At 41.8% G+C, this 26,714-nt stretch overlaps 2 protein-coding genes across 3 annotated transcripts in view; both read left to right on the forward strand.

Moving 5' to 3' along the window:
* Positions 1-10,780: 10,780 nt before the first annotated feature.
* LOC111146631 (DNA replication and sister chromatid cohesion 1) lies at positions 10,781-25,617 on the forward strand. The gene is made up of 9 exons (XM_022502264.1): positions 10,781-11,003; positions 12,353-12,521; positions 14,950-15,084; positions 16,349-16,439; positions 17,596-17,734; positions 18,441-18,493; positions 18,681-18,835; positions 21,287-21,435; positions 24,524-25,617. Exons 1-9 carry the CDS (start codon positions 10,825-10,827, stop codon positions 24,630-24,632), a joined length of 1,179 nt encoding a protein of 392 aa, XP_022357972.1. The 5' UTR covers positions 10,781-10,824; the 3' UTR covers positions 24,633-25,617.
* Positions 25,618-26,121: 504 nt separating this feature from the next.
* LOC111146579 (TATA-box binding protein associated factor 2) overlaps positions 26,122-26,714 on the forward strand; it is a 91,881-nt gene continuing 91,288 nt past the window's right edge. For both annotated transcript variants that reach the window (XM_022502190.1, XM_022502191.1), the window contains exon 1: positions 26,122-26,400. In XM_022502190.1, the coding sequence (XP_022357898.1) occupies positions 26,318-26,400 (83 nt within the window). In that variant the 5' untranslated portion in view covers positions 26,122-26,317. The remainder of the gene's footprint in view (positions 26,401-26,714) is intronic.

Consider the following 26,714-nt stretch of genomic DNA (forward strand, 5'->3'; position numbering starts at 1 on the left):
TGCAACTTTATGCTAGTTTCTTACCTTCTCTGGGCCTCAATCTCCTGACAGGAATAATAATTCCTACCTTATAGGGAAGCTGTGTGGTTTAATAACATTATGTAAAGTTATCATGCATATGATGTGTTCAAAAGCTGTTCTCTTTAATATCTTTATTGGTTGTAATAATAAGAAAAGGAAGAGGACGAAGGAGGAGGAGGGAGAAAGAGAGGAAGGAGAAGAAATTCTTGTCAGATTATTTTCCAGGAGTTTTTGTGCAAGGCAAAACACCTTTTCTCAAAGTATCTCTAATTATTTTTTTAATTATTATTATTTAAATTATTGACTTAATTATTATTTTTGAAATTATTATAATTATTGAAAATGAAGAAAGGAGAAGTACAGGCCTGGCCCCCCTAAATCCCTTTTACTTAATGATTTTAAGCTTTCTGGAAGTGCAGAATGAAAAAGAAAATTATAATTAAAATTATAAATAAAATTATAAAATTAAAAATAAATTATAACACATTTCTGGTTATCCATTGTTCAACAGTGTTTTATCCTAAAAGCTCTGGCTACATATTGTAAATCATCACTATTGTCAATTGCCTTTTGCTTCTTCTTCCTTTCACTCTAGTTGTGTTTTCATTTAAATTTAGGCAACTTCATCGGAAAAATAAAAATTCCAAGAAATATTTTTTTGTGGAATACTTTCTTGTTAAATAGTTTATGATTAAAAAACTGTGGTTAAAAAAAAGCTTTTATCATGAAAGTTTATAATTTTAAAAAACACCTTGACGTAAGGGAAAAAAAAAATTCAAGTCAGGAAAACACCTTGCACTGCTCCAGTGAGAAAGAGCAGAATTTGCTTTTCTTGCTCCATGAGAAGGGTTTTCCGTGTCTGTGCACATGAATGGGAAGGGGGAACTGGTTTGCTGTCATTGTTTCAACCTTTCTTTGGCATATGAGACTGGGTTAGGGGACAGATCCTGTTTCCTAACTTAGGGAAAGATTGGTCTGACTCCCAAGAACATGCAATCACCCGTGCTGAGTCCATCAGCCCTGGAGCAACTCTTCCAAAATAGACTGGGATCTGCAGGTGTTGCTGGAAGAGGGATGGGCACTGACATGGTGATTAAACCAAGCGTGAAGATCTTAGAAGGGCTGAAAATTCCAACAGACCTCAGTTTGATTCCTGGCTCCACTGGGGGTAGGCTCATGATCATCTCTAATTTTTGCTCTCTTCTGTAAAGTCAAGATCATACTACTAATCCCATTGGGCTTGCGGGAGGATTCAATAACATTTAAGGAGCACACTTCTTGCAGGTGGGAACTATTAAATGTAAGCCTTTTCTTCCGGCTTGCCCTATTCACCTTCATCCTGCCTTCTGGCTGTTCCCGTGCTTGGAGCCAGTGCTTCTCAAACTTTTGGGAGATGAGGACCAGGTACGGTTGTGCGTGTGTGTATGTGCTTTCAGTCCACTCAAGCTTGATATTGGGTAAAATACTACAGAAATGAATTTTTGTTGAGGGGGGGCATTTTTAAATGTACAAAACACAGCCCAGTTTGTCGTTGTGGTCAACAGATAGCAGATTGGCAACTTTTTATAAACATTTCTCCTGATGTCTATATGTCTCAATGTATCTCAGTACAGGTAAAGGTCACCTGTTGGCAGACTGCCCTTTTAGGAGTACTGGTTAAGGGTAAGCTGCAATGCGAGAAGACAGACTTAAATAAAATGTATGAGAGAGTATTGTCAGCTCTGAAACTTAATAACAGGTAGCTCTGGGTGGTGGTGTTGCCTCTTCGTGGACACCAGTATTGCTCCCACATGATCTTAAAGATGAACTCAAACCCCACCTTCTCTGTGCTGTCTTCTTACACTCCTTCAAGCGCTGTGTTGTTCTTCCCTGTGCCCCGCATGGTATCAGAAGGTCTGCGTTGCTACTCCCATGCATGGTCTACTCCCACGAATGGGAGTCTCTCTTCCTCAGCTGCCACGATTTTTATTCTCTTTCTGTGGATAGAAGCAAATGGATGGGTCAGTATCAGCCTGTCTAGAGATGTTGACAGATCCTTTAAGAAGGAAAAAATAGAAGTGGATGGAACTAGAGGGTATTATGCTCAGCGAAATAAGTCAATTGGAGAAAGACAATTATCATATGATCTCCATGATATGAGGAAGTGGAGATGCAACGTCGGGGGTTTGGGGGGTAGGAAAAGAATAAATGAAACAAGATGGGATCGGGAGAGAAACAAACCATAAGAGACTCTTAATCTCACAAAACAAACCAAGGGTTTCGGGGGTGGGGGGGTGGGTAGGGAGAGGGAGGTGGGGTTATGGACATTGGGGAAGGTATGTGCTATGGTGAGTGCTGTGAAGTGTGTAAACCTGGCAATTCACAAACCTGTACCCCTGGGGCTAATAATACATTATATGTTAATAAAAAAAATTTTTTAATAAAAAAAAGGAAAAAATAAATGTAGAGGGAAAATAAAATGTTCGTGTGTCATCATTCACATCCCTTTTTAGTATTTTAGTCGTGTTTGATCCGTCTTTTCAAACATTACAACATAAATGTGAAGTCCTTTTGTCCTCCGATCCCAGTCCCGCTGAACCCCCAAGAAGTTCTTAAAGCTGTAAGGGCATCAAAAATGCTCAATACGTTGGTCTATACTGCCACTTAGTGGATGATTTTGCAATGACAGTAAATGATGGTGGGTCTTGGACCAGAGAAGGACAACCCATCCACAAGAAAACATGTTTGGAAAATTTAGGTGGGGATTGTGTTTTGTCATGGTATTAGGAGTGCTACTGGCTTTTAGTGAGCAGAAACTAAGGATGCTAGATATCCTCACTTTCCAGGGACAGTGACCTCATAAAGAATTATCCTAAATCCTGAATGTCTTTCCTAGGTCCTGTGGGATATTCCTGCAGATGAAAAACCTGTTCCTGAATTTAGAACCTAAATTGGTTTTACATAGGAACACAAGATTTTTTTTGCACAATTTTAATATAATTCTGAATTGTCCAGGAATGCAATTATTATGTACATTGAGAAAAAAAATTGTACTTTGCTCAGAACTTTGCCAAGAAAGATTTGTTAGAAAAAATTATTTCATTTGTTATTTGTGTGGTAAACACGCTGTGAGTACAAAACACCTTTTTCAGGCTGCACTTGTTAGCGATTGCCTGTGTGGTGACTCTATGTGTATTTGTATAGGAATATATTATTTAGCCACATTTTAGAATGCCAAATATAAAAAAGAAGTGATAGCAGTATTCAGTAAACTATTGTCTTCTGTTATTCTAAAATTATTCGTTATAGGGGCATCTGGGAGGCTCATGATCCCAGGGCTCAAATCAAGCCCTGCATCGGGCTCCCTGCTCAGCAGGGAGTCTGCTTCTCCCTCTTGCCCCTGCTTGTGCTCTTGGTCTCTTTCTCTCAAATAAATAAAAAAGTCTTCTAAAAAAATTTTTTTAAAGATTTTATTTATTTATTTGACAGAGATCACAAGTAGGCAGAGAGGCAGGCAGAGAGAGAGGGAGGAGGAAGCAGGCTCCCTGCTGAGCAGAGAGCCTGATGTGGGGCCTGAGATCATGACCTGAGCCGAAGGCAGAGGCTTTAACCCACTGAGCCACCCAGGTGCCCCTAAAATTTTTTTTAATTGAAAAATTATTCATTATAAAAAGTTGTAAACATCTGACCATCTCGCTACACTTTCTATATTCACTTAAATATTAAAATAGATTTTATTTTGGTATAAAGGATTTTCTTTTTCTTCCTTATACTCCAGTGTAAGGACATCGTACTGATTTTTTTATATGCACACTGAATTGTGCGTGTGTATATTGAGAACATTGGCAGATTTTGAACAAAGGAATGCCATCATCTGACTTACATTACTACAAAGATGGTTTGAGATAGCACAGGCTACTCGGTTCTGTGCTTGATAAGGTAAATATATTAATGGATATTCCTTCTTTTTTCTAAGGTAGTGAGTGAGTGAACAGGGCAAAAAACTGGGCCACTCTGTGAAACATGACACAATACCACCATCTAGTGGCCAAAGTCTTGATTGTTTTCTAAGCAAAGTTTCAAAAGTTTACTTAAAGAAGGTGCAGTTAAAATTTAAACTGCTGTATTTCCTGTAGAATTAAATACATCTTGGTGTAAATCAGAAATTCCTTATCTGAAACGATTTTAAGTAAAAACAAAGTGATACAGTTGCCAAGACACTACTTGATTCCATTTCTCCTATCTCATGAAATTATTTCTCTAAGGAAGTCTTTCTTCCTCCCTCCCTCCCTTCCTTCCTTCCTTTCCTTCTTTCTTTTTTAAAGTAGGCTCCAGGGGTGCCTGGGTGGCTCAGTGGGTTAAAGCCTGTGCCTTCGGCTCAGGTCATGATGGTCCTGGGATAGAGCCCCGTGTTGGGCTCTCTGCTCAGCAGGGAGCCTACTTCCTCCTCTCTCTCCTGCCTGCCTCTCTGCCTACTTGTGATCTCTGTCTGTCAAATAAATAAATAAAATCTTTAAAAAATAATAATAAAAATAAAAAATAAATAAAATAGGCTTCATGCCCAACACGGGGCTCGAACTCAGAAACCCGAGGTTGAGATTCCCATGCCTCTACTGACTGAGCCAGCCAGCCACCCCAGGAGGTATTTCTTTCAAGGCTTATGCTTCAAATATTGGTGAGGCTTCATTTTTTAGCTGAGTTTTGAAAATCACTGATTGAGTTCAGGGCAGGCTGCCCCCAAAACATGTCTCTTTGGCATACTGCTTATTTTGAATTCGAGTTAACCTAAGAAGCAGCTGGTACAAAAAAGCCTCTCTGACCTTCCTTGGTCTCCTTAAAAGCAGGAAATAGATCTCCCTTGTGAAAGGCACCTGCACCAGGAGGTAGAGAGATCCCCTTATCACCAGAAAAGGAGTTTAAGGCCCAGATGTTGCAAAAATAAACCATATCACTTCTTCACTAATTCACTACCCCAAGCTCAAACTTGATCATGTCAATCGTTTTGTCTAAAAGGTAAAAATCACTGCTGGCTTTAGTCGCTTCTTTTAGTCTCGTATTTCTATGAGCTCCCATACGTATGAATTACATTTGTTTTTCTCTTATTAATCTGTCTTATGCCAATTTAATTATAAGAAAAGCCAAAGAACCTAGAAATTTTTCCTCCCTTCATCACACTCTCCATGGGTCATCTCATTTATAGGCAGTCTTGTAATCACTATGGATGTATATTTAAAAGCTTTATCTTTTAGCTCCTAGCCAGATCTTTCTTCAAACTCCCAAGTTCTAAATCCAACTTCGAAGTGTGTTCTCCCTTGTGTATCCTCATAGCACATCAATTGTCACACATTAGAACCAGGACTCATGATATCTCATCCCAAATCTGTTCCTACCCTTCCTACAGTATGTTGTAAGAGAAATGCAGTTGCTCACACCAGAACCGAGAATATTCGATCCTTTCCCCTCTTCTTATTCCTTATGTCTAATCAAGTAGTCAATATTGTCCCTTGTAGCTCAAAAATTACTCTTTTTTAAAAAAATTATTTATTTATTTATTTGACAGACAGAGATCACAAGTAGACAGAGAGGCAGGCAGAGAGAGAGGGAGAGGAGAAAGCAAGCTCCCCACCAAGCAGAGAGCCCAATGTGGGGCTCGATCCCGGGACCGAGGTCATGACCTGAGCCGAAGGCAGAGGCTTTAACCCACTGAGCCACCCAGGCGCCCCTCAAAAATTACTTCTTAAACCCAGCCACTTTCATCACTCATGTGGGCTCTTAGAGTAAAAAAAAAAAAAAAAAAAAAAAAAAAAAAAGGTAGGGAGAGACATTAAGTAATTAGAGAACTAAATGTAAAATTGCAATTTACTTAAAATCTAAAAATCTCTTGCTCGGTAGGAGTCTGCTTCTTCCTCTGCCCCTCCCCCTGCTTGTGTGCTCTCTCTCTCTCTCTCTCTCTCTCTCTTTCTCTCTCAAATATATAAAATCTTAAAAAAAAAAACAACAAAAGACTGAGAGAAAAAAAAGATACTAATTTAATTTCTGTGACGGTTTCACAACTTCTATTTTGCCTTTTCTACTTCAGTAATTCTGACACCGTGAGTTGAAGGAGCTAATTTGAGAGTCCGCAACTAAATGTATCATTAAAAATGGGAATGACATTTGGGAAACGGAAATGACTTTTGACTGCTGGTTGACCGTTGTCTATGAGTTCTCTCTCACCTCTCTGAAAATCTTAATTATATCTATCACAAAGTCTTGGGATTTTTGCTCCATTACCTCTGTTTCCTTTGGTCTGAACTCTTTTATCTGATGACTTCCTAGATCTCTTTTTTATGTCCTTGGTCATCCATGAATGGTGACTTATTTTACTTTATTTTTATAAATGGTGATTCTTGGTTGTCTCTCTTCAGCTTTGAGAATCTGTGTTCACCATTCCTTCACCCTCTGTTCTGCACAACCTACCGCCAGAGATTTGGGGGAAGGGGTAAGATCACACTTGAGCCTGAGTAGGGAGTTCTGTTGGTGGTTTGCCTTCGGGGAGTTTTTGCTCCCCACTCGTGGAATTCATTACCCGCCACGCATTTCTCTGCCTTCCCATGACCGTTTCACGCACCGCTTTGGCCAGTGGACAGAGCTGCTGCTAACTCAGTATGGGTGGACACGAAAAGCTACCAGCTTCCCTCATCAATCATCCCAGTACATACCCCAGAGCCACCTCTCACTTCTGTATCTGGACTTGACGTTCCTCTAAGCCTTTGTATACTTTACTCAGACTCATTAATGGTTAACATTTTGCCCCACTTCCATCATTTTCTTTGTCAATGTATCTAATGTATATTCTGTTTTTCAAGTTCTTGAGAATAAGAAGCAGACATCATGCTCATTTGCTCCTAAATATTTCCATGTGTATTTCCTAAGAAAAAAGACATTCTGTTATATAATCACAGCCCAATTATCAAAAGCAGGAAATGTAACATTGATTTAAAAAAACCAAAAAAACCCAACAACTCAAAAAACCTCTTATCCAGCCCTCAGTCCATATGCAGATTTCATTACTGATCTCAACAATGTATTTTATAGCAGTAATTTTTCCTAGTCCGAGATCTAACCTAGGATTTTATCTTTTGGCTCCTACATGAATTAGTTTTATTTAATTATCATGTCTCTTTACTTTCATATAATTTCAGAGAGTTTCTCAGTTTTTCTTGTGCTTCATGACCCCGCGATTTTTGGAGAAGGATATAGGCCAGGTTTGGGGGGGGGGTTGTTTTGTTTTTGTTTTTTTGGGTTTTTTTGTTTGTTTGATTGTTTGAATAGAATGTCCCTTGACTTGAGTTGCCTGAGGTTTTCCTTACATTTACATTCAGGTCATGTATTTTGGCAGGATTAACTCAGTGTATCATATCAGAAGGCACATGATGTTCATCCCAGCGTTGATGTTCGCCTTGATCACCTCATTGAGGTGATATGTTCTGTTGGTTTGCACACTGGCCCCAGCCACGGAGGGCAAGGTGGGACCAAAGAAAGAGGCAGACCACTCCAGGGTGATAGGTGACAGGTTTTTTTTTTTTTTTCCTTAAGATTGTATTTATTTGTCAGAGAGAACACAAGCGGGGTGAGCAGTGGGCAGAGGGAGAGGCAAGCAGAGGGAGAAGCAGGCTCCCTGCTGACCAAAGAGCCCAATGCGGGACTTGATCCCAGGACCCAGAGATCATGACCTGAGCTTGATGCTTAAGGGACTGAGCCACCCAGGCAGCCCCTGAAACCAGAGGAGGACAGGGGCATCTGTGGATTATAGTAGACATGAAAAGCACTTGGGGGTGAAGAGTCTGAAAAAGCAAGACAGACCCAGTGTGAAAAGTCCTGGAAGCTGGCAGGAGTATGAGCTTTTTTTCTAAGGGTGTGGGAGATGTTGATGATCTGTGAGCAAAAGGTAATGCTATTAGAGAACTCAATGTTTAGACAATTTACTCTTCGTGGTATGGGGATGTCTGGGCAGTGGGAAAGAGGGATGGAAGGTAGGAAAACCTAGACCTCAGGAGGCCACAGTAGTGGGAAATGAGAGCCCAAACCTAGGTCATGGTTATGAATCATTTTAAGTTTTTGGAATGCCTGGAAGCCACCGAGCTGTTCATTAAATTAAAAAAAAATAATGAGGGGCACCTGGGTGGCTCAGTCAGTTAAGTGCCTACCTTCCGCTCAGGTCATGCTCTCAAGGTTCTGGGATCGAGTCCTGCATGGGGCACCTTGCTCAGTGGGGAGTCTCCTCCCTCTGTCTCTGCCTGTGACTTGTGCTCTCTCTCTCTCAAATGAAGAGCAAAATGTATTTTTTCCTTAAGATTTTATTTGTCAGAGAGAGAGAGAGAGAGAGAGCATGAGCAAAGGGAGGGGCAGAGGGAGAGGGAGAAGAGAAGCAGGCTCCCCGCTGAGCAAGGATCCCCATGCTGGACTAGACCTGAGCCGAAGACAGACACTTAATCATACCAATACCCAGGTGTCCCTAAATAAAATCTTAAAAAAAAATAAAATAAATAAAAATTTTAAAAATAATGAAAACAAGAGAGGAAACAAAAACAAAAAAGTATTAATATTTAATTCTTATTTATAATCTATGATTTACTAATAAAATTCCCATTTCACACTATAAAACAACACATGAACACTATAATCAAGCTCCTAGCATCTACAGAAACAGATCAATTTTACGTGGTTTGCTCTTTTGAAGTTTTCCTGTAACTGTGTGTTTACCTGCTAAAAGAGCTTTTCTTTTTTCCTTGTTTTCAGGTTAATGATGGAATAAGCCTCAGTTAAGAAAAATGTGTAATTTTTTTTATTTAGAGAAATGTACCTACTAAGATGCTTTAGAAAAATGAATTAATAAAGACTACAATTCTATTTTAAGAGAGGAACCAAGGCCCAGCTCCCTGTCCAAATAGCAAAATTGGATATCATTTATTAGTTACAAATGATATTAGTAAAATCATTTAATAAGTTACCTAAAAACAAATAATCAATTAATTAGTTATTATTAATTATTAATTTATAATATATATTATATCATATATAATATATAAAATAATATATAATATACTTAGCACATGAATTATTGATTTAGTAACAATATATATTATCAATATATTGATTATAATTAATATGATATATTAATATACTTATTAATTATTATTGTTTATATTTATTAATAACTAATAAATAACAAAAAGCTGCCATTGAAAAAGTATCCTTTGCTTTCCATGCATTTTAGAATGTAGGTATTATTATCTTCTTTTTACAGACAAGGAAGTTGGAACAAGAGAAATGAAGTAAACTGCTCTAGGTCACAAAACTAGGGAGAGCAGAGTTCAGATTGCAAGCCAGGCGCGTCTGAGGCAAGTGCCAGCATTCTTCACACACTGAGCTGCTCCCACTTAACAGCACCTGCAATGGTTGATTCTCTTCCAATTCGTAAATATCTCATCATGGAACCGCCTACATAGTCAACATTTTTCTCCAACATAGTCGTTGCATTCAGGTGTACTAAAAAAGGTTAATGAAGAAGTAGGTCATAGGAACCAACCTTTCTGCCACCAACTAAAGCAGCGCCCGTGCCCCTGGGATGCCCTACTCTGTAATTGCGTATGATTTCACCCAGAAGCGGAAAGAAAATGCCCACTCATTTCCCTTGAGTTAAACCCCTCACTCACCCACCCATCTCCTTCTTTTACTTTAACCAAGGTCTGAGGCACATCCCTAGTGGAACGTTCCTCCCAGGCTGCATCAGCTCCCAGGGGCAGCAAGGGTCCCAGACTGGGGCTGCAGGGTCCCTGGGAGAGTTCAGGTTATGCCCTTACGAGCTACTAATGCACTTGCGTATCTGGACGCCCTTCTCTTAAAACGTTGTATTCATTGTAAAATGTGGTCTGGAAGACACCACAGAGAAAGCTGCGTGAACAACTCACACACCCTGCAGTGGCGAGTCTGTCTTTCCAGGAGACTGCAGGCCCTTTCCGGCCCCAGAAAGGTGGCTTTCCTCGGGACAGGGGACTCGGCTCCTCTCCTGACACCCAGCTCAGACCGGGTATTCAATGGATGGTTGGATCTAGTCCAAGCCACTGTCTCCCAGCTATGATGGTCCCCAGAGGCGAAGACGTGAGATTCCCTGACCACGTCTACCAGGGCCTCGCTCCCACTCCCAAGTGTTTGCAGGACACCCGGCTGCTTGTTTTCAGAGCCCCAACAGCGTGGGGGGTGGGATCAGACTTCACTACCTCCTGCTGTGCCACCGCGGGTCAGGAGCTGGTCCCACTCGCAAAATGGGAAGAACCGGGACCACCTTAAAGGGTTGTGTTGAAGGATTCATCAAAGGATGCCTACAGAGTGCTTAGCATAAGGCCCGCCCCTGGTGGGGGTGGGGGAGGATGAGACGATTTTGACCGCGAGGAAATGCGGGAGCCGGCGGGAAAGCGGAAGGGGTGGGCGAGGGCTCCGGGTGGCGCCCGGCGAGGTGGCAGCACAGCTCTCACGGGGTCCCGCCGAGATGGCCCGGCGGAAGCTTGGATTTCCTCCCGCAGCCCGGGTCGTGCGTGGGGTGACGGGCCGCCGCGGACCTCACCTCCCCCCCCGAGCAGCGGCGACCTTTGGAGCCTTCCGCGGACGCTCCGCCCCGGAAACACGCCCCCTCCGCCTTGGCGCGCTTTTGGAAGGCTGTCCGGTGCTCCCGTGCTTTCCGCGGGGTCGGGCTTGCTCACGCAGCTCCTTTCTCTTTCGTTAGCCTTGCGGCATCCCTCCTGCCCCCCCACCCCGGGCGCGGCGGGTCCCCCGGGCGCAGCGATGAAGCGGACCCGCGAGGAGGTGGACGCGACGCTCCAGATCGCCAAGCTGAACGCGGCCGAGCTGCAGCCCGCGGTGCACTGCCTGGCCTTCGGGCCCGGGGCCGGGGCGGCTGCCGGCGACTTCTGCCTGCTGGAGCTGGAGCCCGCGCTGTGCCAGCAGCTGGAGGCCGGGGACAGGTGACTGCCCCGCGGGGAGACGCAGGACGGGGAAACTGGGCCGGAAACGCAGAGGGCTCGCAGCTGCCCGGAGGCCTCATCTCCAGCGCGCTGCCTTTCTTCCGAGGGGTCCACGCCACTGCGGTCCGTCCACGTAGCTGGACTGCGGTGATCCAGAGGACTGGCCCAGCTCATCTGGGGGGAACACATCGGGAAATAGAACCTCAGTGAAGTTTTGGGAGCCCTGAACACTGATGTCAGGAGCTGCGGTGTACACTTTGCCATTGTAGCTTAAAATCCGGTGCTACTTTCTAATGTTTACAGAGTTCTCCTTGCCTTCCGCCCGCTTATATTCCACTGTAAGTAGGTCGGACTGTAGGGAATGAGTTGAAAGCCGTTCTACACAGTTGGTCATTGTGGGAAGCCTCCAAAAGCCTACTCGCGTGGGGCCGTTTAATGGAAATCTGAAGCTGTTTCTCATTTTGGGTCAGCTACACATGGGCTGCAAAGCCATGGATTAAGAAATACAGAGGAGACGTCTAGAGAGTTATTCAACTTTGTGCACGCCCAGCTTCTGGAAAAGGAGTTAGGGGCTCTGATTTGCTTCTCTTCTGCAGCACCCCACCTCCAACACCTGTATCTTATGAGGTTGTTTTCTTGTAGATTTCTTTAACTTGAACTCTTCAGGCTTTCAGTTTTCACATTTACTCGTTTGACGCTGTTATAATTAACTGGCCATCTACGGATGCTAGCCGCGAAGGATCTTTAAGGAAGCCTAAGCGGAGCCTCATTCATTTGGTTTTCATTCCAGCTGAGTTGGGGACGGGGTGGGGCGGAGTTTAAGAAAGGACTTCAGGTGGGCTGACTTTGCTTTTATCTGGTTACAATTCATCCACCTGGCAATCCAGAAGGACCAAGAAGTGCGTTGTTTAAAAACCTTTTTGCCAGGGGACGGGTAGTTGCTTTAAACAAAATATTGAAGCATGGATAGTGCAAGGTGGAAATAAATGTTGAAGAGTGGGTGCTTGGGACTTAAGTGTTTTTAGCGCTAGGAAACTCAAAACGAAACCCCACTTATTTTCACTTAAATTAAGTCTTTAACTTTAAAAAGCATGACACATTATTCTATTTCAGGGTTTGTTTTTATTTCTTTAAAAGAGGTGAATAGTGTAGAGGCGGGTTAAACGTTTTATAAACAAAACTGCTAGAGCCTCTGCCCTTGTCAATGCCATCGTCTTTGTCCTTAGCCTTTCTTCTTCTTCCTCACTTTTGTCCTTCCCGTCCTCTAGAGGATTTTGGAACTGTTTATGATGAAGATGTCTGTTGCCGGCTCAGTAAACCCTGTATTTTCTCTTCCTATTTTCCTGCAGTCTTGTGATTCGGGGTGACAAAGATGAACGGGCTGTCCTGTGCAGTAAAGACAAAACGTATGACTTGAAAATAGCGGACACTTCCAACATGTTGCTTTTTATTCCTGGCTGTAAAACTCCGGACCAGCTGAAGAAGGAGGAAACGCATTGTAACATTATTCACGCTGAGGTACTGTTCTCTGCCTTCTAATTTATGTGAGAATCACAACACCTGTGCTAATACTGCTTTTAATTAAAATCTAGGTATGGGGGCACCTGGGTGGCTCAGTCGGTTAAGTGTCTGACTCTTGATTTTGGCTCAGGTCATGATCTCAGGGTCCAGCGCTTGAGCTCAGCGGGGAGTCTGCTTGAGATTCTCTCCTCTCCCTTCTATCTTTAAAATAATAAATAAATAAATCTTTAAAAAAATCTTTAGTATAATCACAGGGGATCTGAAAAGTTCTCTAATGCAATTTAAAATGTCTCGGCCTTGTTTGGAGTCTTGTGAAGTTGGCTTATTTTCCCTATTGGATTTTTAAGTCATAGATAAGATGACCATTTTCTGCAACATGGAAAGTTTGTGATTAGGTGACATATTCTAAAAGTTTTACCTATTTTTAGTGAGTCTTGCTGGAGATATGTTTGAAAGGAGGCTCACTGAAGCCACAACTAATACTTTAAGTAATGTTTATGAGGTGAAGAAACGAAGAAATTTGAATTTTTGAGGCAGGTGTGTTTCTCACCTTTGAAGTCGGTTTAGCTCATTACGGCATCTAGCCATGCATAATAAATTCTTAATTATCATGGAGACTACTGATGACTGATACCAAATAGAAATTTCCATCCTGTCTAGATTATTATACATGTCATGATCCAAACATAGCCCTTAATTCTCTTGGAATGACGTTAGGCCAACTACTGCCTAAGAATTGGAATAGAAATAAGGGAAAATACTGGGAAATGTCAGTGATCCATCATGTTGCTAGAACAGAATAACTTCCGGTAAATTTTCTTTTTTTGGGGGGGGGGTTTCTGTATTTCAATTGTAATTAACTAGAAATATGGGCAGTTCAGTCTTTTGTAAAAGATGTCATTTTCTCATCGTGCACCTGTTTTATAGGTGTTTTTGCAGGTGTATAACAAACTAGGAGTACCTCTGAGCTCTCGTTAAGGGAATTCTGCGCATTGAGACTGAGGAAAGTGTAACAGAGATCTACCAACTGAAGTTTTTTTGTTTTAAAGATTTTATTTTAAAGATTTATTTAATCTTTAGGGGGACAGAGGGAGTAGGAAGAAGCAGACACTGCACTGAACAGGGAGCCCGTTGCAGGGCTTGATCCCAGGATGCCAGGATCATGAGCTGAGCCGAAAGCAGACACTTAACTTACTGAGCCACCCAGGTGCCCCAAGCTTTAAACTGTGGTTGCGCTTCAGATGCCTGGAAGGGTTAGGTGAGGAATGCCCATGGGCAGAGCAAGCTGCTGCTGATAAAATGGTAGCGGATATTAGTCTTTGCAGTAATAGAGAGTGGTGGGGTCTGTGGCAAATTGGAAAACACTAGACCCACATATGCGGGCAGCCATAGCATGGCCTTGTGGGAAAGCAGGCCAGTCTTCTGACTTCCTGCTTTCAAGTAAACCTTGACATTTAGATTCTGGGACAGAAATCTCCTCTAATATTTCCACATGGGCAACTAATTTCAACTCCATACTGACTATCCCTTCTGGACAGCATAAAACAGTCACCAACATCTGTGCTTTGGGTATAGTCAGCAACCCGTCCATTTGTGAACTGTGGATGAAACCGATCTTTTTGGTTTGGTTGTTAGGCTCCTCCCTTGGAATCCTTGGATTCAGCAGCATCCCCATCACTTGTCAATCAAGCCTTGTACTAGCTTGAAAGTAGAAGCATCCTTGCCCTTGCATTTTGGAAGGCACCCTGCAGATAATCCAGTGCGGCCTTCTCTCCTTACTTAAGTGAACGATTTAACCGGGCACCTAACAGACGCTAGGTACTGGCCGTCCCAGAGGTAGGGAGGGGTAGCAGATACTCATCCGTCCAGTAGCCACTGTCAACTGGATTGGTTGGAGTGATGAGCCTCTTGCGGTTTCACAACAAGGAATTAGCAGCATTCTTGCATTAAAGTCTCTCTTCCTTAACTTTCTGCTAGATTTTGACACCATAAGCCACACAGAGCAAGGAAACTCCCTCTCTCTTTTAACATCCCTTCATTATTTGAAGACTGTGATCACGTCTCTATTTTTTGTTTTCCAGCCTAAAAATACTCATTTTCTATTGTGTCCATCAGGTTTATAGAACTGTCCCATCTCGGTCATTTCTTTTCTGGGCATACACCCTAGTTTCCAGAGTACATTTGAGCTATTGACCTCAGTGACTGGCTCACTATGCTGGCAGTGTCTTCTTAATTGGGGTTTGAAAAGATGTTTCCTGAATATACCCATTCATTTGCTTGAGATGGCTGGAGGAGGCCTTCTCAACAGAAAGCACATTACCTGGCTCTCTTTTCTTCTTACTGGGAGCAGAGGAGTTGGTTGAAATTTTGTATGAAGTTTTCTTTTAGAAAGGCTCCTGAAAGGTTATGTATTTATATTTTCTAGATCTTTGGTTTTTCTAATAATTACTGGGAATTAAGAAGATGCAGACCTAAATTAAAGAAGCTAAAGAAACTTTTGATGGAAAATACTTATGAAGGACCCGATAGTCAAAAAGAAAAGGATTCAAATCATTCAAAAGTAAGACTTATTTTCATTTTTTTCTTTGAAATTTACAAAATAGAAATATAATTAGAGCCACTTAATGGCGACATTCTTACTTTTAGTGTTTATATTATGAAAATTTCGAACATACCCCAAAGCAGAAAGACGCCCCCCCATATATTCATCACTCAGTTGAACATTTATCAATATTTTGTCAATCTTGCAGCTTCTGTCTCCCTGCTACATCCCACCTTTTTTTCTTTCCTCCTTTTTCTGGAATACTTTAAAGCAAATGCTAGATATCATGGTGTCATTTACATAGCTGAAAGCGTCACATGTTCCTAACTATGGAATACGTTTTTTGGAAGTTTATTTTTTATTTAATTAAAAATATAATTAGGGGCTCTTCAGGAAAGACATTATGGAAGTGGAAAGTATTCTTATTCTCCTGTGAGAACTGATCGATTCCTGGAAGTATGGAAAAATATTTACAAGCTAAGTAAAAAAAATTCTCAAGTTTTTAATATAATTCAAAATTATAGAACTGTATGGGCATTCTGAAGACCGTATTTATGTTAGTTCTCGTTTTCTTCATTGACTGATTTTTTTTTCTTTTTTTTCTTTTTCTTTTTTTCCTATAGACCAGATAGTTCACTCATTTTATTTATTTAAAGATTTTACTTATTTATTTGACAGACAGAGATCACAAGTAGGCAGAGAGGCAGGCAGAGAGAAGGGGGGCAGGGGAAGCAGGTTCCCGCTGAGCAAAGAGCCTGATGCGGGGCTTGATCCCAGGACCCTGAGATCATGGCCTGAGCCGAAGACAGAGGCTTTAACCCACTGAGCCCCCAGGTACCCCAGTTCACTCATTTTTAAGTGCCTTTAATTCAGTGGCTTTAGGATATACACAGAGTTGTGTGGTCAGTCACCACAATGACATTCAGAACACTTTAACCACCCCAAGGAAACCCCGTACCTCCTACTTTTAACTGTTACCTTCTAATCTTACTTTTTCCTACTTCCCTCTCCCACTCAGCCCTACGTTACTTTTCTTTTCTCTTTGGCATCCTATCTACAAAACTGTGGCTATAGTCGACCTCACAAAGATCTACCCTATATTTTCTTCTTAGATTTCATGTAATAATCATTACACCTTATCAGATGAAATTGAGCTATGTATAAATACTGTTTTAATCTGTTCTATGTATCTATTCTCCCAAATTCAGTGAGTCTAAAAAAATATTTTTCAAAGGCCTTAAAATGTTGTTGTTTTTTTTTTTTTTTTTTTTCCTGGTTTCAGTATACAACGGAAGATTTGCTTGATCAAATTCAGGCAAGTGAGGAAGAAATAATGACCCAATTACAAGTTCTAAATGCCTGTGAGATTGAAGGTAGCGTTACTTACCATAATTATTCAATGGAATTATCATGTAAGAAAGAAATTTATGGACATTTTCATCCCACTGCATACTATCTATTTAATTATCTTTTGGTCTTAAAGCTTAGGTTAGGGTTAGGGTTAAGGTTAAAAAAGATATACTTATCTTTTTGGATGGGAGGTAGAGGCTACATGTCTTGTTTACATGACGAGGTCCACCTGACTGGTGAGTCCAGCCACTCCTAACAGGGCTTTTTCTTGAGGCACAGTTGATCCTAAGCCTTGGAAATAAAGTTTTAAATTATGGATGCCTGCCATTAATTGCTATGGTATAGGAGTACCATGAATGTTGAGGTTAGAAACCAATGGATTTTAATGCCACCCTCTTCATTTTTCACTTCTTGCATGGGGATGGATAAAATTTTGGTATGTGTCGAGGGGCGCATAGTTTATTCCTGGCGTTTTCTCAGATCGACATCACACACCTTCTTTTCTAAGGTCGCCTTTGTTTTTTCAGAATAGCAATAGTAACATTCTCCCTTGGAAATGGTGGATTTGTACTTGATTTGTTTCTCCAGGGGGGATGGTGTTGCATTCAGTGCTCAGTTGGCATTTTGTGATCTTTCTCAAGAACAGGGAAAGGTATCTTGACACCCAACCTTTATCTTGCCATTGATTCATATTGTACCTCTGAGTCTGTTGACTCTTGAGTGACCTAGCCCCCTTTATGAGCATAAGAACACCTCTGCAAGGCATCTAGAGGAGAGTTACAGCCATGCCAGTGCCCCAGAGTGGAAATCACTATGTGGGATATCCAACCTACAACCTTTGCCTCTTTTGTACAGTGTTCTAATGAAATCACTGAACCAGCTACAGGATTTCCGCATTTCCATTTAGAATGGCAAGATTGCTCTGAACTAATTATTAAAGCACTTGAAAAAATCAGTGTGAGTCTTAGGTAAGGTACTTTTTAAAAACCACTTGGGTTTCCCTCCAGACACAATTCGTAATGATGAGGAGAAAAGCATAAAAAGTGTTTCCTCTAAAGAAAACGAAGACTTTAGAAGTCTCTTTTGTACTGGGCAAGAGCACACTGCTGCTTCATCAATCTATTAGCCAATTAATTTGCTTACAATGTCCTTTGTAACTATTACTTTGGGAATTTGTAGGTTATTGGAGGCTTCTTGAATTTGATTATGAGATGAAACTTCTGAATCATGTAACTCAGCTTGTGGATTCTGAATCTTGGTCTTTTGATAAAGTTCCTTTGAATATTTGTCTTCAGGAGCTTGGACCCTTGGAGCCAGAGTGAGTATTTTAATCACTGTCCCTCCAAACTTGCTTAAAGGAAAGAAAATTATTTCCCAGCATGGAACTAAATATAGGGCATGGACTATTAATATTTTGATGTCTTACAGAAATTTAAAAAATAATATAACCAGGAAGGACTTAGAAGTTTTAGTCACTGGGCTGAATAAATGTCCATCATCTCTGTTTTGTTTGTTTGTTTGTTTTACTACCTTAAAAAATACAAGACAGAGGCACCTGGGTGGCTCAGTGTTAAGCCTCTGCCTTTGGCTCAGATCATGATCTCAGGGCCCTGGGATGGGGCCCAGCATCAGAATCTTTGTTCAGCTGGGAGTCTGCTTCCTGTTCCCCCCTCCCTTCAGCCTGCCTCTCTGCCTGCTTGTGATCTCTGTCAAAAAATTAAATAAAATCTTAAAAAAAATAGTGTGCTTCCTACAATTCATAATGATGCTTTAGCTATCTTATGATAATAAATGTATGCTCACATAATTCATGAAAAAAAATGTTTAGTATGGGCCTGTCATGTAGTAGCTTTCCAGTATATTTTACTTAGTTCCTGCTGTAAAAATTTTAATTGGCAACCAAAATCACTTAGTACGTAAAATCTCAAATTTGTATCTTAAGTTTTTAGTTAGCAATGGTGTTTAAGATATAATGCCTAAAAACATATTGAGAACTTTTCAAAGGAGTGTTTTAAATTTTTCAGGGCAATGATTGAACACTGTCTTAAATGTTACGGGAAGAAATATGTAGAGGAAGGTAAGATTTGGAAAGTATTTTAACTTGTCTGTGTTCAAATTGGTACACCTTTCTGAAATGTGCATGTGGGTTTGCGGGAGGTGAGTTGGGTGTAATTTTTCCTGAGAAATTGCACTGGGGAAAAAGAAACCGGAGTAGTGCATTGAATGAATGGTCAGAAGACCATAAGAAACGACCTTTTCCTTAGGTGAAGTTTATTTTGCATTGAGTGCTGATAAAATTTGCAGAGCAACAGCACAGATGCTCCTTCAGAATGCAGTGAAATTTAACCTGGCTGAGTTTCAAGAAGTGTGGCAACAAAGCGTTCCAGAAGGAATGACAACGCAGCTCGATCAGCTTAAGGTGAGGTTAGCGGTGGGGTTGCTGCCATAATGCAATGGGGTTTCATTCGTTACTGGGTGACATGAAATCTTTATTGCCACTGAGTTGGGAGCCACTTTATTTTCCAAGCCACCGTTTCCATTAGGAGCCGACACTGCATTCAGTCCGTCACTGCTTTGAGAATGTTTCTGCCACCTTGGTGAGGTCCTTCAGGCCGGTGTACAGTTAATCCTGCTTCCCGCCCCTGGTGTATTTCATCTTGCTGCATTTGTCTTCCCACCAGCACTTTTGGAACCTGAAGTGCCATATTTATGTGGCTGTAAAGAGCAATGGTGTCCCTCTGATCCATTCTCTGCAGTGCTGCTAGAATGACTTGGAAAATGTCAGTGGATGAGACGAACGTCATGCTTAATGATGTAATGGTTGCCTGTAGCATTTAAGATAGACAATGCAGGAGGGCACCTGGGGGTCTCAGTTGGTGAAGCGTTTGCCTTCGGCTCAGGTCATGGTCTGAGGGTCCTGGGATCGAGTCCCATGTCAGGCTCCCTGCTCAGCGGGGAGTCTGCTTCTCCCTCTCCCTCCTCCCCTACCACCTGCTTGTGTGTGTGTGTGTGCCTGCCCTCTCTCTCAAATAAATAAGTAAAATCTTAAAAAAAGAAAAACAAAATCCAGGACCCGTATCTTGGCCTGCAAAATGCTTCATCACCCCCCCTGTGGCTCCATTTCCTCCACCTGCTCAGTCTTTCAGGTTTTCAAGATCCTCAAGCTCTCTCCCACCTGAGGACCTTCACACAAGGCTTTTTGTTCTAGAACGACCTTTGTTGTAGTTTTGCCTTGCCACTTCCTATTCATCTTTGAGTCATTCCTTCAAGTAGGCTTTTCTTTTCTCTATAAAAAAATGTCTCCTATTGACTTTGCCGGAGCACCCAGTATTTTTCCTTCATGGCGCTCACCGCTTAGCTCTGGGAAAATATTTAATTATGTGAGTTTCCCACTCTCCGTGATAGAATTTTCTTCAGTGTTGCTTGCTAATAGTGTCGTATATGCTCAGTAAGTATTTGTTACAATGTGAGAGGATTTGCTCAATACTGAGAGTTCCTACTACATCCAGGCATCATGCTGGATGCTGAGAAGAAGATGTCACATGCCATCAGGGTCCTCATTCTGGGCTCTGGCAATGCGGGTGCCTCTGACATGCATAAATCCTTTCTTACAACGTAGCATGATCTGTGTCATGGGAAGGGTGTGTACAAGGTGTTATGGGAGCAAAGGAAGGGGACTTAACGCATTTCACTGACTGGTTGATCGGGGATGAATTCCTGAAGGCATGGCTGTTTGAGCTGCCGAGTTTGAAAGGATGAACTATGAACTCTCTAGATGGAAGGGCAGAGATGAGGACCCCGGAGAGTGTGTTCCAAGGCATGGAGAGAGAGAAATTGGGGCACTATTGGTAGAGATGCGTGACTAGAATAAAAGGTGCTAGTGAGTCAGTGAGGGACACTACGGTCTGTGCAAAGGGATAGAAAGCTCTTGGGGACCTTTTAGTGACATCAGAAGAGAAGAGCTACCTGATGAATTTGACCTTTTGGAAAGAACACTGTGACCTTGAGGATGTTTGGATGGAAGGTTGGCTAGATTATGAAAAAGGAGAAATCTCCAGGCTCTCTACAGTCATATACTCGTAACGAAGAAAGTACTGGCCAAAGAAATTAGGTGATGAGGAATGGTTAAGGGAAATGTTGAGGCCTTAAAATCTATAGGATTAAGTGATCACATAGGTATGGGGTTTGAATAATGCAATCTAGGATAATGCCCAGAGTTCATGGTTTCCTAGGATAATGGGACTAGAGCAGTTTTGGGTATCAAATGAGTTCTTAGATATGTTTAGATAGGGTATAGAGTTCTTGCTCTCAGAAGAGTAATTTGAGTTGAAGGTGCATGTGTTGCGGTCATTAGCAAGTAGTGTTTGCAGTCTGAGGTTAAGTCGAGGTGAGTTGAGACACCCAGGACAATGACATTGAACCAAGTTGAGGTATCAGGGTAGGAGCAGAGGGAACTGCAATGCTGAGTTAGGAGGAAAATAATAAGACGGTGATGTCAGCGATGGAGATTCAAAGAGGGAGGAGACAACATCAATAAAGAAAACAGGGCTAGCAAATCCAAGGAAGGGTGCCCCTAGATCTGGCAATGACAGGTCATTGGTGACTTTGAACTAGAGCCATCCTGATAAATTGAGCAACGGAAGTCAGATTGTAGAAGGGAAAAAGAGAATTCACTGTCTAAGGGAGCTCTTTTTATGAAAAACACTATTGAGGGTCTCTCCTAGAGGAGGTGGAAGTTTGTGGAAGTTTCATGTAGCTGACGTCTTGAGCGGCTTGGGCTCAGCCAAACCTAAAGGTAAAAGAATGAGTTGTATTTAGACACTAAACCATTATTCTAACTGCCCTTTTTCATTTCATTTTTTAAAAATAGGGTTTAGCCTTGGTGGATAGACACTCGAGACCAGAAATCATATTTTTGCTAAAAGTAGATGATTTGCCTGAGGATAATCAAGAACGTTTTAACAGTCTCTTCTCTCTAAGGGAAAAGTGGACAGAAGAAGACATTGCTCCATATATTCAGTAAGTAATTTACCAAAGTGGATTTTGAGGGTTTTCTTTTTTTTCTTTTCTTTTTTAAAGATTTTATTTATTTATTTGATAGACCGAGATCACAAGTAGGCAGAGAGGCAGGCAGAGAGAGAGGAAGCAGGCTCCCTGCTGAGCAGAGAGCCCAGTGTGGGGCTCGATCCCAGGACCCTGAGATCATGACCTGAGCCAAAGGCAGAGGCTTAACCCAACCCACTGAGCCACCCACGTGCATGTGACGGTTCTTTTTATAAAGAGATTTTATAAAGAGATTTTTATAAAAAGATTTTTTATTTGGAAATTTTTTTTTTTTTTTTTTTTTTTTTTTTTGAGCATTCCCTGAGGACATGGCTTCCTTTGAAACTTTTTCAAGTGGTGGCCGTCTTTTCTGTCATTCTTCACCTCTGATCCCAGAGGTGGGAATGTGTTGTCTTTCTTTCTCATGCTGCCTCTAAAACCACTTCTCTGCCCTCCTCCCTGCCAAAGTGCAGCACTTTGAGGCCCAGTCAGACTACATGCCCCACTATGGCTCTAAAGCAGGCCCTCTCGCTGACGGACACCCTCCCCCCTCTCCTGCTGCCTCGCTTTAACATTTCCCATAGATGCCAGATTGCAGGAAAACGACCTAGCTGATTGGTCACTGTTTATAGGACTCAAATCTCAAATGTACTAATGCTGCCACCTCTTCACTGGCAGAGGAGGTCTTAGCTCTCCTGTCCTCTCTTTACCCAGGCTGGACTTAGAAACAGATAAGAAAAGACAAGGATGGGGCGCCTGGGTAGCTCAGTGGGTTAAGGCCTCTGCCTTCGGCTCGGGTCGTGATCCCGGGGTCCTGGGATCGAGCCCTGCATCGGGCTCTCTGCTCGGCGGGGAGCTTGCTTCCTCCTCTCTCTCTCTCTCTCTCTCTCTCTGCCTGCCTCTCTGCCTCCTTGTGATCTCGCTCTCTGTGTCAAATAAATAAATCTTAAAAAAAAAAAAAAAAAAAAAGACAAGGACAACGTCTTTCCTACCATTAAATCTGCCAGCCTCCTTGCATTATGTCTGCACAAACGCCCTTTGCAGTCCTTCCTCTATAATGCATGAACCATCCTTACTCCTAAGGCCAGTCCTTCTTCTGCACTAGATCCATCCCTCTGGCCTTATTTTTTTAAATACTTTTTTTTTTTTTTTTAAGATTTTATTTATTTATTTGACAGATGGAGATCACAAGTAGGCTGAGAGGCAGGCAGAGAAAGAGAGAGAGAGAAAGAGGAGGAAGCAGGCTCCCTGCTGAGCAGAGAGCCCAATGTGGGGCTCGATCCAGGACCCTGGGATCATGACCCGAGTGGAAGGCAGAGGCTTTAACCCACTGAGCCATGCAGACGCCCCATCCCTCTGGCCTTATTAAAGACATACATCCTCTAGTTATCTCTGTCCCCCCTTTTGTTATTGATGTCTCCCTACCTGCTGGATTGTTCCCATCAACATATGGTATTCTGTACTATTGCTCCTTTTAAAAAACAACAACCTACTGGACCCCATACCTTCTGCTCTGTTTCACAAGAAATTCCTTTTAAAAGTTTGGGCACTCATTTCTGCTTCTTTGTTTCCCATTCTTTCCTTAACCTGTTGGCCTCTGTCTTTCTACATTTCAGTGGTCAACCGTCCATCCTTATTTACTTGGCCTCTTAGAACTGTTGGACACTGTGCACCATTTTCTACTTGAAGCACACCTTTTTTGTCCCCTCTCTCCCAAGGCAGCTCCTTCTCTGTCTCTTGCTCAGATGTCCCGGTTCTTTCAAACCTTTAAATGCTTCTGAGCTCTGGGACTGTTCTTGACCATCTCCTTTTCCATTTGTGTTTTTTTCCTTAGTGCCCTCATCTAGACCTGGATTTAAACTTAATGACTTCCTAATTTTATCTTCATATTTGATCTTTTCCCTGAGGTCCAGTTTCTCTTAAACCTGGCTGTCTATTGAACATGTCCACCCGGATATCTAAGAGGAGTTTCAAACCGGACATGCTCACAACAGAACCGTGGTTTCCGCCTTGTCCTAACCCTATCTTCCACCTCTCAGAGACATCACCACCATTAGTCCAGTTACTCAAGCAAAACATCTGGGAATCATACTTGTCTTTTTTCTTCTCTCACTCTCTGGTTCAAACTATGAGCAAATCCTAATGGGTCCTCTAGGACCTGCCTCTGAATTGGTGTCCCTACTTGTATTTTTCCCTCTTCTCCTGTCCCATGCTTCAGACTTTTTATTTTGGAAAATATTAAATGTTCAGAAGTGACAATATAACATAATGAATGCACCAGGTACTCACCACTTAGCTTCCATAATCATCAACTCATTGCCTCCATTATTTAAAACTTAGATCACATTCTGCTTTTACATTAATGAAAACCCACCTAGTAACTTCCCTTTATACTTAGAATTAAATCACAACTGCTCCTTCCCATGTTCTTTAAAGCCTGTATGACCTTGCTATTGCTCCCTTCTCCAACTCCTGTCCCTTCATTCTTTCTTTACCTCATACATTCCAGTGATAGTCCTTCTCCTCTTTGGGGTACAGAAGATGAAGCTAAAGTTCAGGGAGGGTGAGTAACATAGATAAGCACCCACAGGTAGCCTGGGACCCAGCGTCTCTGTCTAGACCCTCCTATATTGCATGGCTTGTATTTCTAATTTGGAGACTGTGATACAATGGGGAAAAAAATTGGACTTAGAAGTCATGCAGACCTGGCAGCGAAGTTTGATTCCATCCTTGACCACCTGAGTTCCATATCTAATGTGGGGTTAAGTAATACATTACTGTTACTCTTTCTGTGGTTAAACAAGGTAATACCTGTATAGTACCTAGTTCAATTAAGGCTTAGTAACCACTCTGTACCCTGTCTCTGCCACAAACACATATCCTTATGCTTGTTGGAAAGATGGATATAGGTAAGAGAGATACAAGTAATTAGCACAATGAGTATAGTATATATATATAAATATAGTATATATATAGTGTATATGTATATGAATATTATACATATATATAAATACCTAACACTATTAATATTCATGCTATTCACTTATTTTTTTTTTCCCCACAGAGATTTGTGTGGAGAGAAGCAAACCATAGGTGCATTGCTCACTAAATATTCTCGCTCGTCAATACAAAATGGTGTTAAAGTTTACAATTCAAGAAGACCCATTTCTTAAAAGAACAACAATCTATTCTTTGGGACTGAAGTTGCTTCATAAAGTTGATGGTTATAAGAAAAAGATTCTTGCATATATTTGCATATACAGATTTTAAAAACATACTTTGAAATGTTTTTCTCCTAATCCTAAGTGTTTTGAAACTACGGCTCTTTTCCCCTTAAATGAAATAGGACATTTCTTTGTCTTTCAAGTTATTTTTTAATTATGCATACAGACTAAATGAAGTAAGGACAAAAGTGTTGTTTTCTATATTTAGTATATCTCGAGTCTATATGGTTTTATTTATAGAAAAGTGTTGGCCTTTTTTATATTGAAAATTGCATTTCTTTAGTTAGGATTTGACGTCCTAATAATTAACAAAGTTAAAGGCTTTTTTCAGAGAACTAAATAGTAATACTTTCCTAGAAAAACTATTTGTTCACTAAAATGTCATTTCTCAAGTGATTTCCCCTCTATTTTCAACATTCCACCAAGACAGAGAGTCACTAGATCCTCTATTATCTAAATTAGTCATTTACATTGATGAAGTTGGCTTGGTAATAGCTGCTGTGTTGCCTGGCTGATGTCCATGTGAAATGGGTTTGATCCTCAATCTTACATGAAGAATACTAATAGAGCAATTTTCAATCCTGTAATGGAGAAAAGGGTCACGGCTAATACTGGAAATCTACAAGTAATGTCTAATGGGTTTTGGAATGCTTGATAAAATGCCTTTATAGCTTTATTTTCCTGATTTGTATTCATTTGACCAAAGTTCAAATTAATTTTAACTTAGCTAATAAGCTTGTCACCAGGACAGTTTGAGGGGTTAGGTGAAAGATAAATCTGATCCAAGGTTAAAAAAAAAAAAAAAAAGTTAATGGGTAATCCACAATTACCTAACCAAGATTTGACTGTTACTGAAATTTGCAACTGTTTTATTCTCTTGTACATAAACTGCACATGTCGATGGTTTCAAAATATTTGTCTTTTCAATAAATGTTTTGTATCTATGTGTGATTATTTAAAAAAAAAAAAATACTGAGGCAGCAGTACCTAGTGAGGCCTCTAAGTCTGAGTTAGGACTACCTGGGTCTAATTACATGTCTCACAGCTACAGTCACTGGGGCCCAATGAGGTCATGCTGTCCCTTCACACAGCAAACCCGCGGGACCCTCTTCTTTTGGTTTCATGTGTCCCTGGTTCTAAGACACCCGCCACCCCGCCACACACACACCTATTCCCCGCCCAGCTCTTCCGCAATCATTATACATTTCCTAATTTTTAACAGTGGGCTTCCAAGTGCCAGGGAAAGCAAAGGCAAAACCCCCAATGTGATCTCGCAAGCCCCACCCACCGGCACAGAACTTCCGGCTCCCGCCCTCGGCGCCGTCCCAGTTCCGCTGACGCCAGAGGTCAGAGGTGACAGGCAAGATGTCGGCCGTCTGTGGCTTGGAGCGGTTGGTGAAAGGAGCATCTTCGTGACAAGCTAGCCGGAGACGGCGAAAAGGAGCTGAATCGCGGGAGCAAGTTTGAGGCGGCGGCGGCGGATCGGACGCGGCGGGGTGTGGCCGCCGAGGGAGCCCTGGCCGCGGGGCATGACTGTCGGGAGCTTGGGGGAGCGGGGAGTAGGAGGTGCCGGAGGCTGGTAATACCCCGCAGCCCCCCGGGAACCGGGAAGCCAAGCTCGGTGGGAGCGCTTCATGCCGCCGACTGGTTTAGAGCCCGCCAGGATGAACAGGAAGAAAGGAGACAAGGGCTTTGAAAGCCCAAGGCCATATAAATTATAAGTATTTTTTCGTATTCCTTTCCTTTTCTAGCTTTAGTTCTTATTAGTTTTATTTTGTGATTGCTTGAAGCTGCCTTGGTGACCCTGGGAAACCTAGTGGGAAACTAGAGCCCACTCACGGTGGTGGAAATGCCGTTTGTAGGACCCTATGTGGACAGTATGTATGGTTTTGAATGGCAGTATTGTTCAACAGATTTAATGTCCCTTGCAGGTCAATAATTGTTTTTCTTAAAATACCTAGCTTCCTATTTTTATACGAAGAAATCTGTTTTCGTGGCTGTTGCTAAATTTAAAACGTGCAATTACCTTAA

This window comes from Enhydra lutris, unplaced genomic scaffold, assembly GCF_002288905.1.
Source record: "Enhydra lutris kenyoni isolate GAN:26980312 unplaced genomic scaffold, ASM228890v2 scaffoldscaffold14, whole genome shotgun sequence".
NCBI classification, from domain to species: domain Eukaryota; kingdom Metazoa; phylum Chordata; class Mammalia; order Carnivora; family Mustelidae; genus Enhydra; species Enhydra lutris.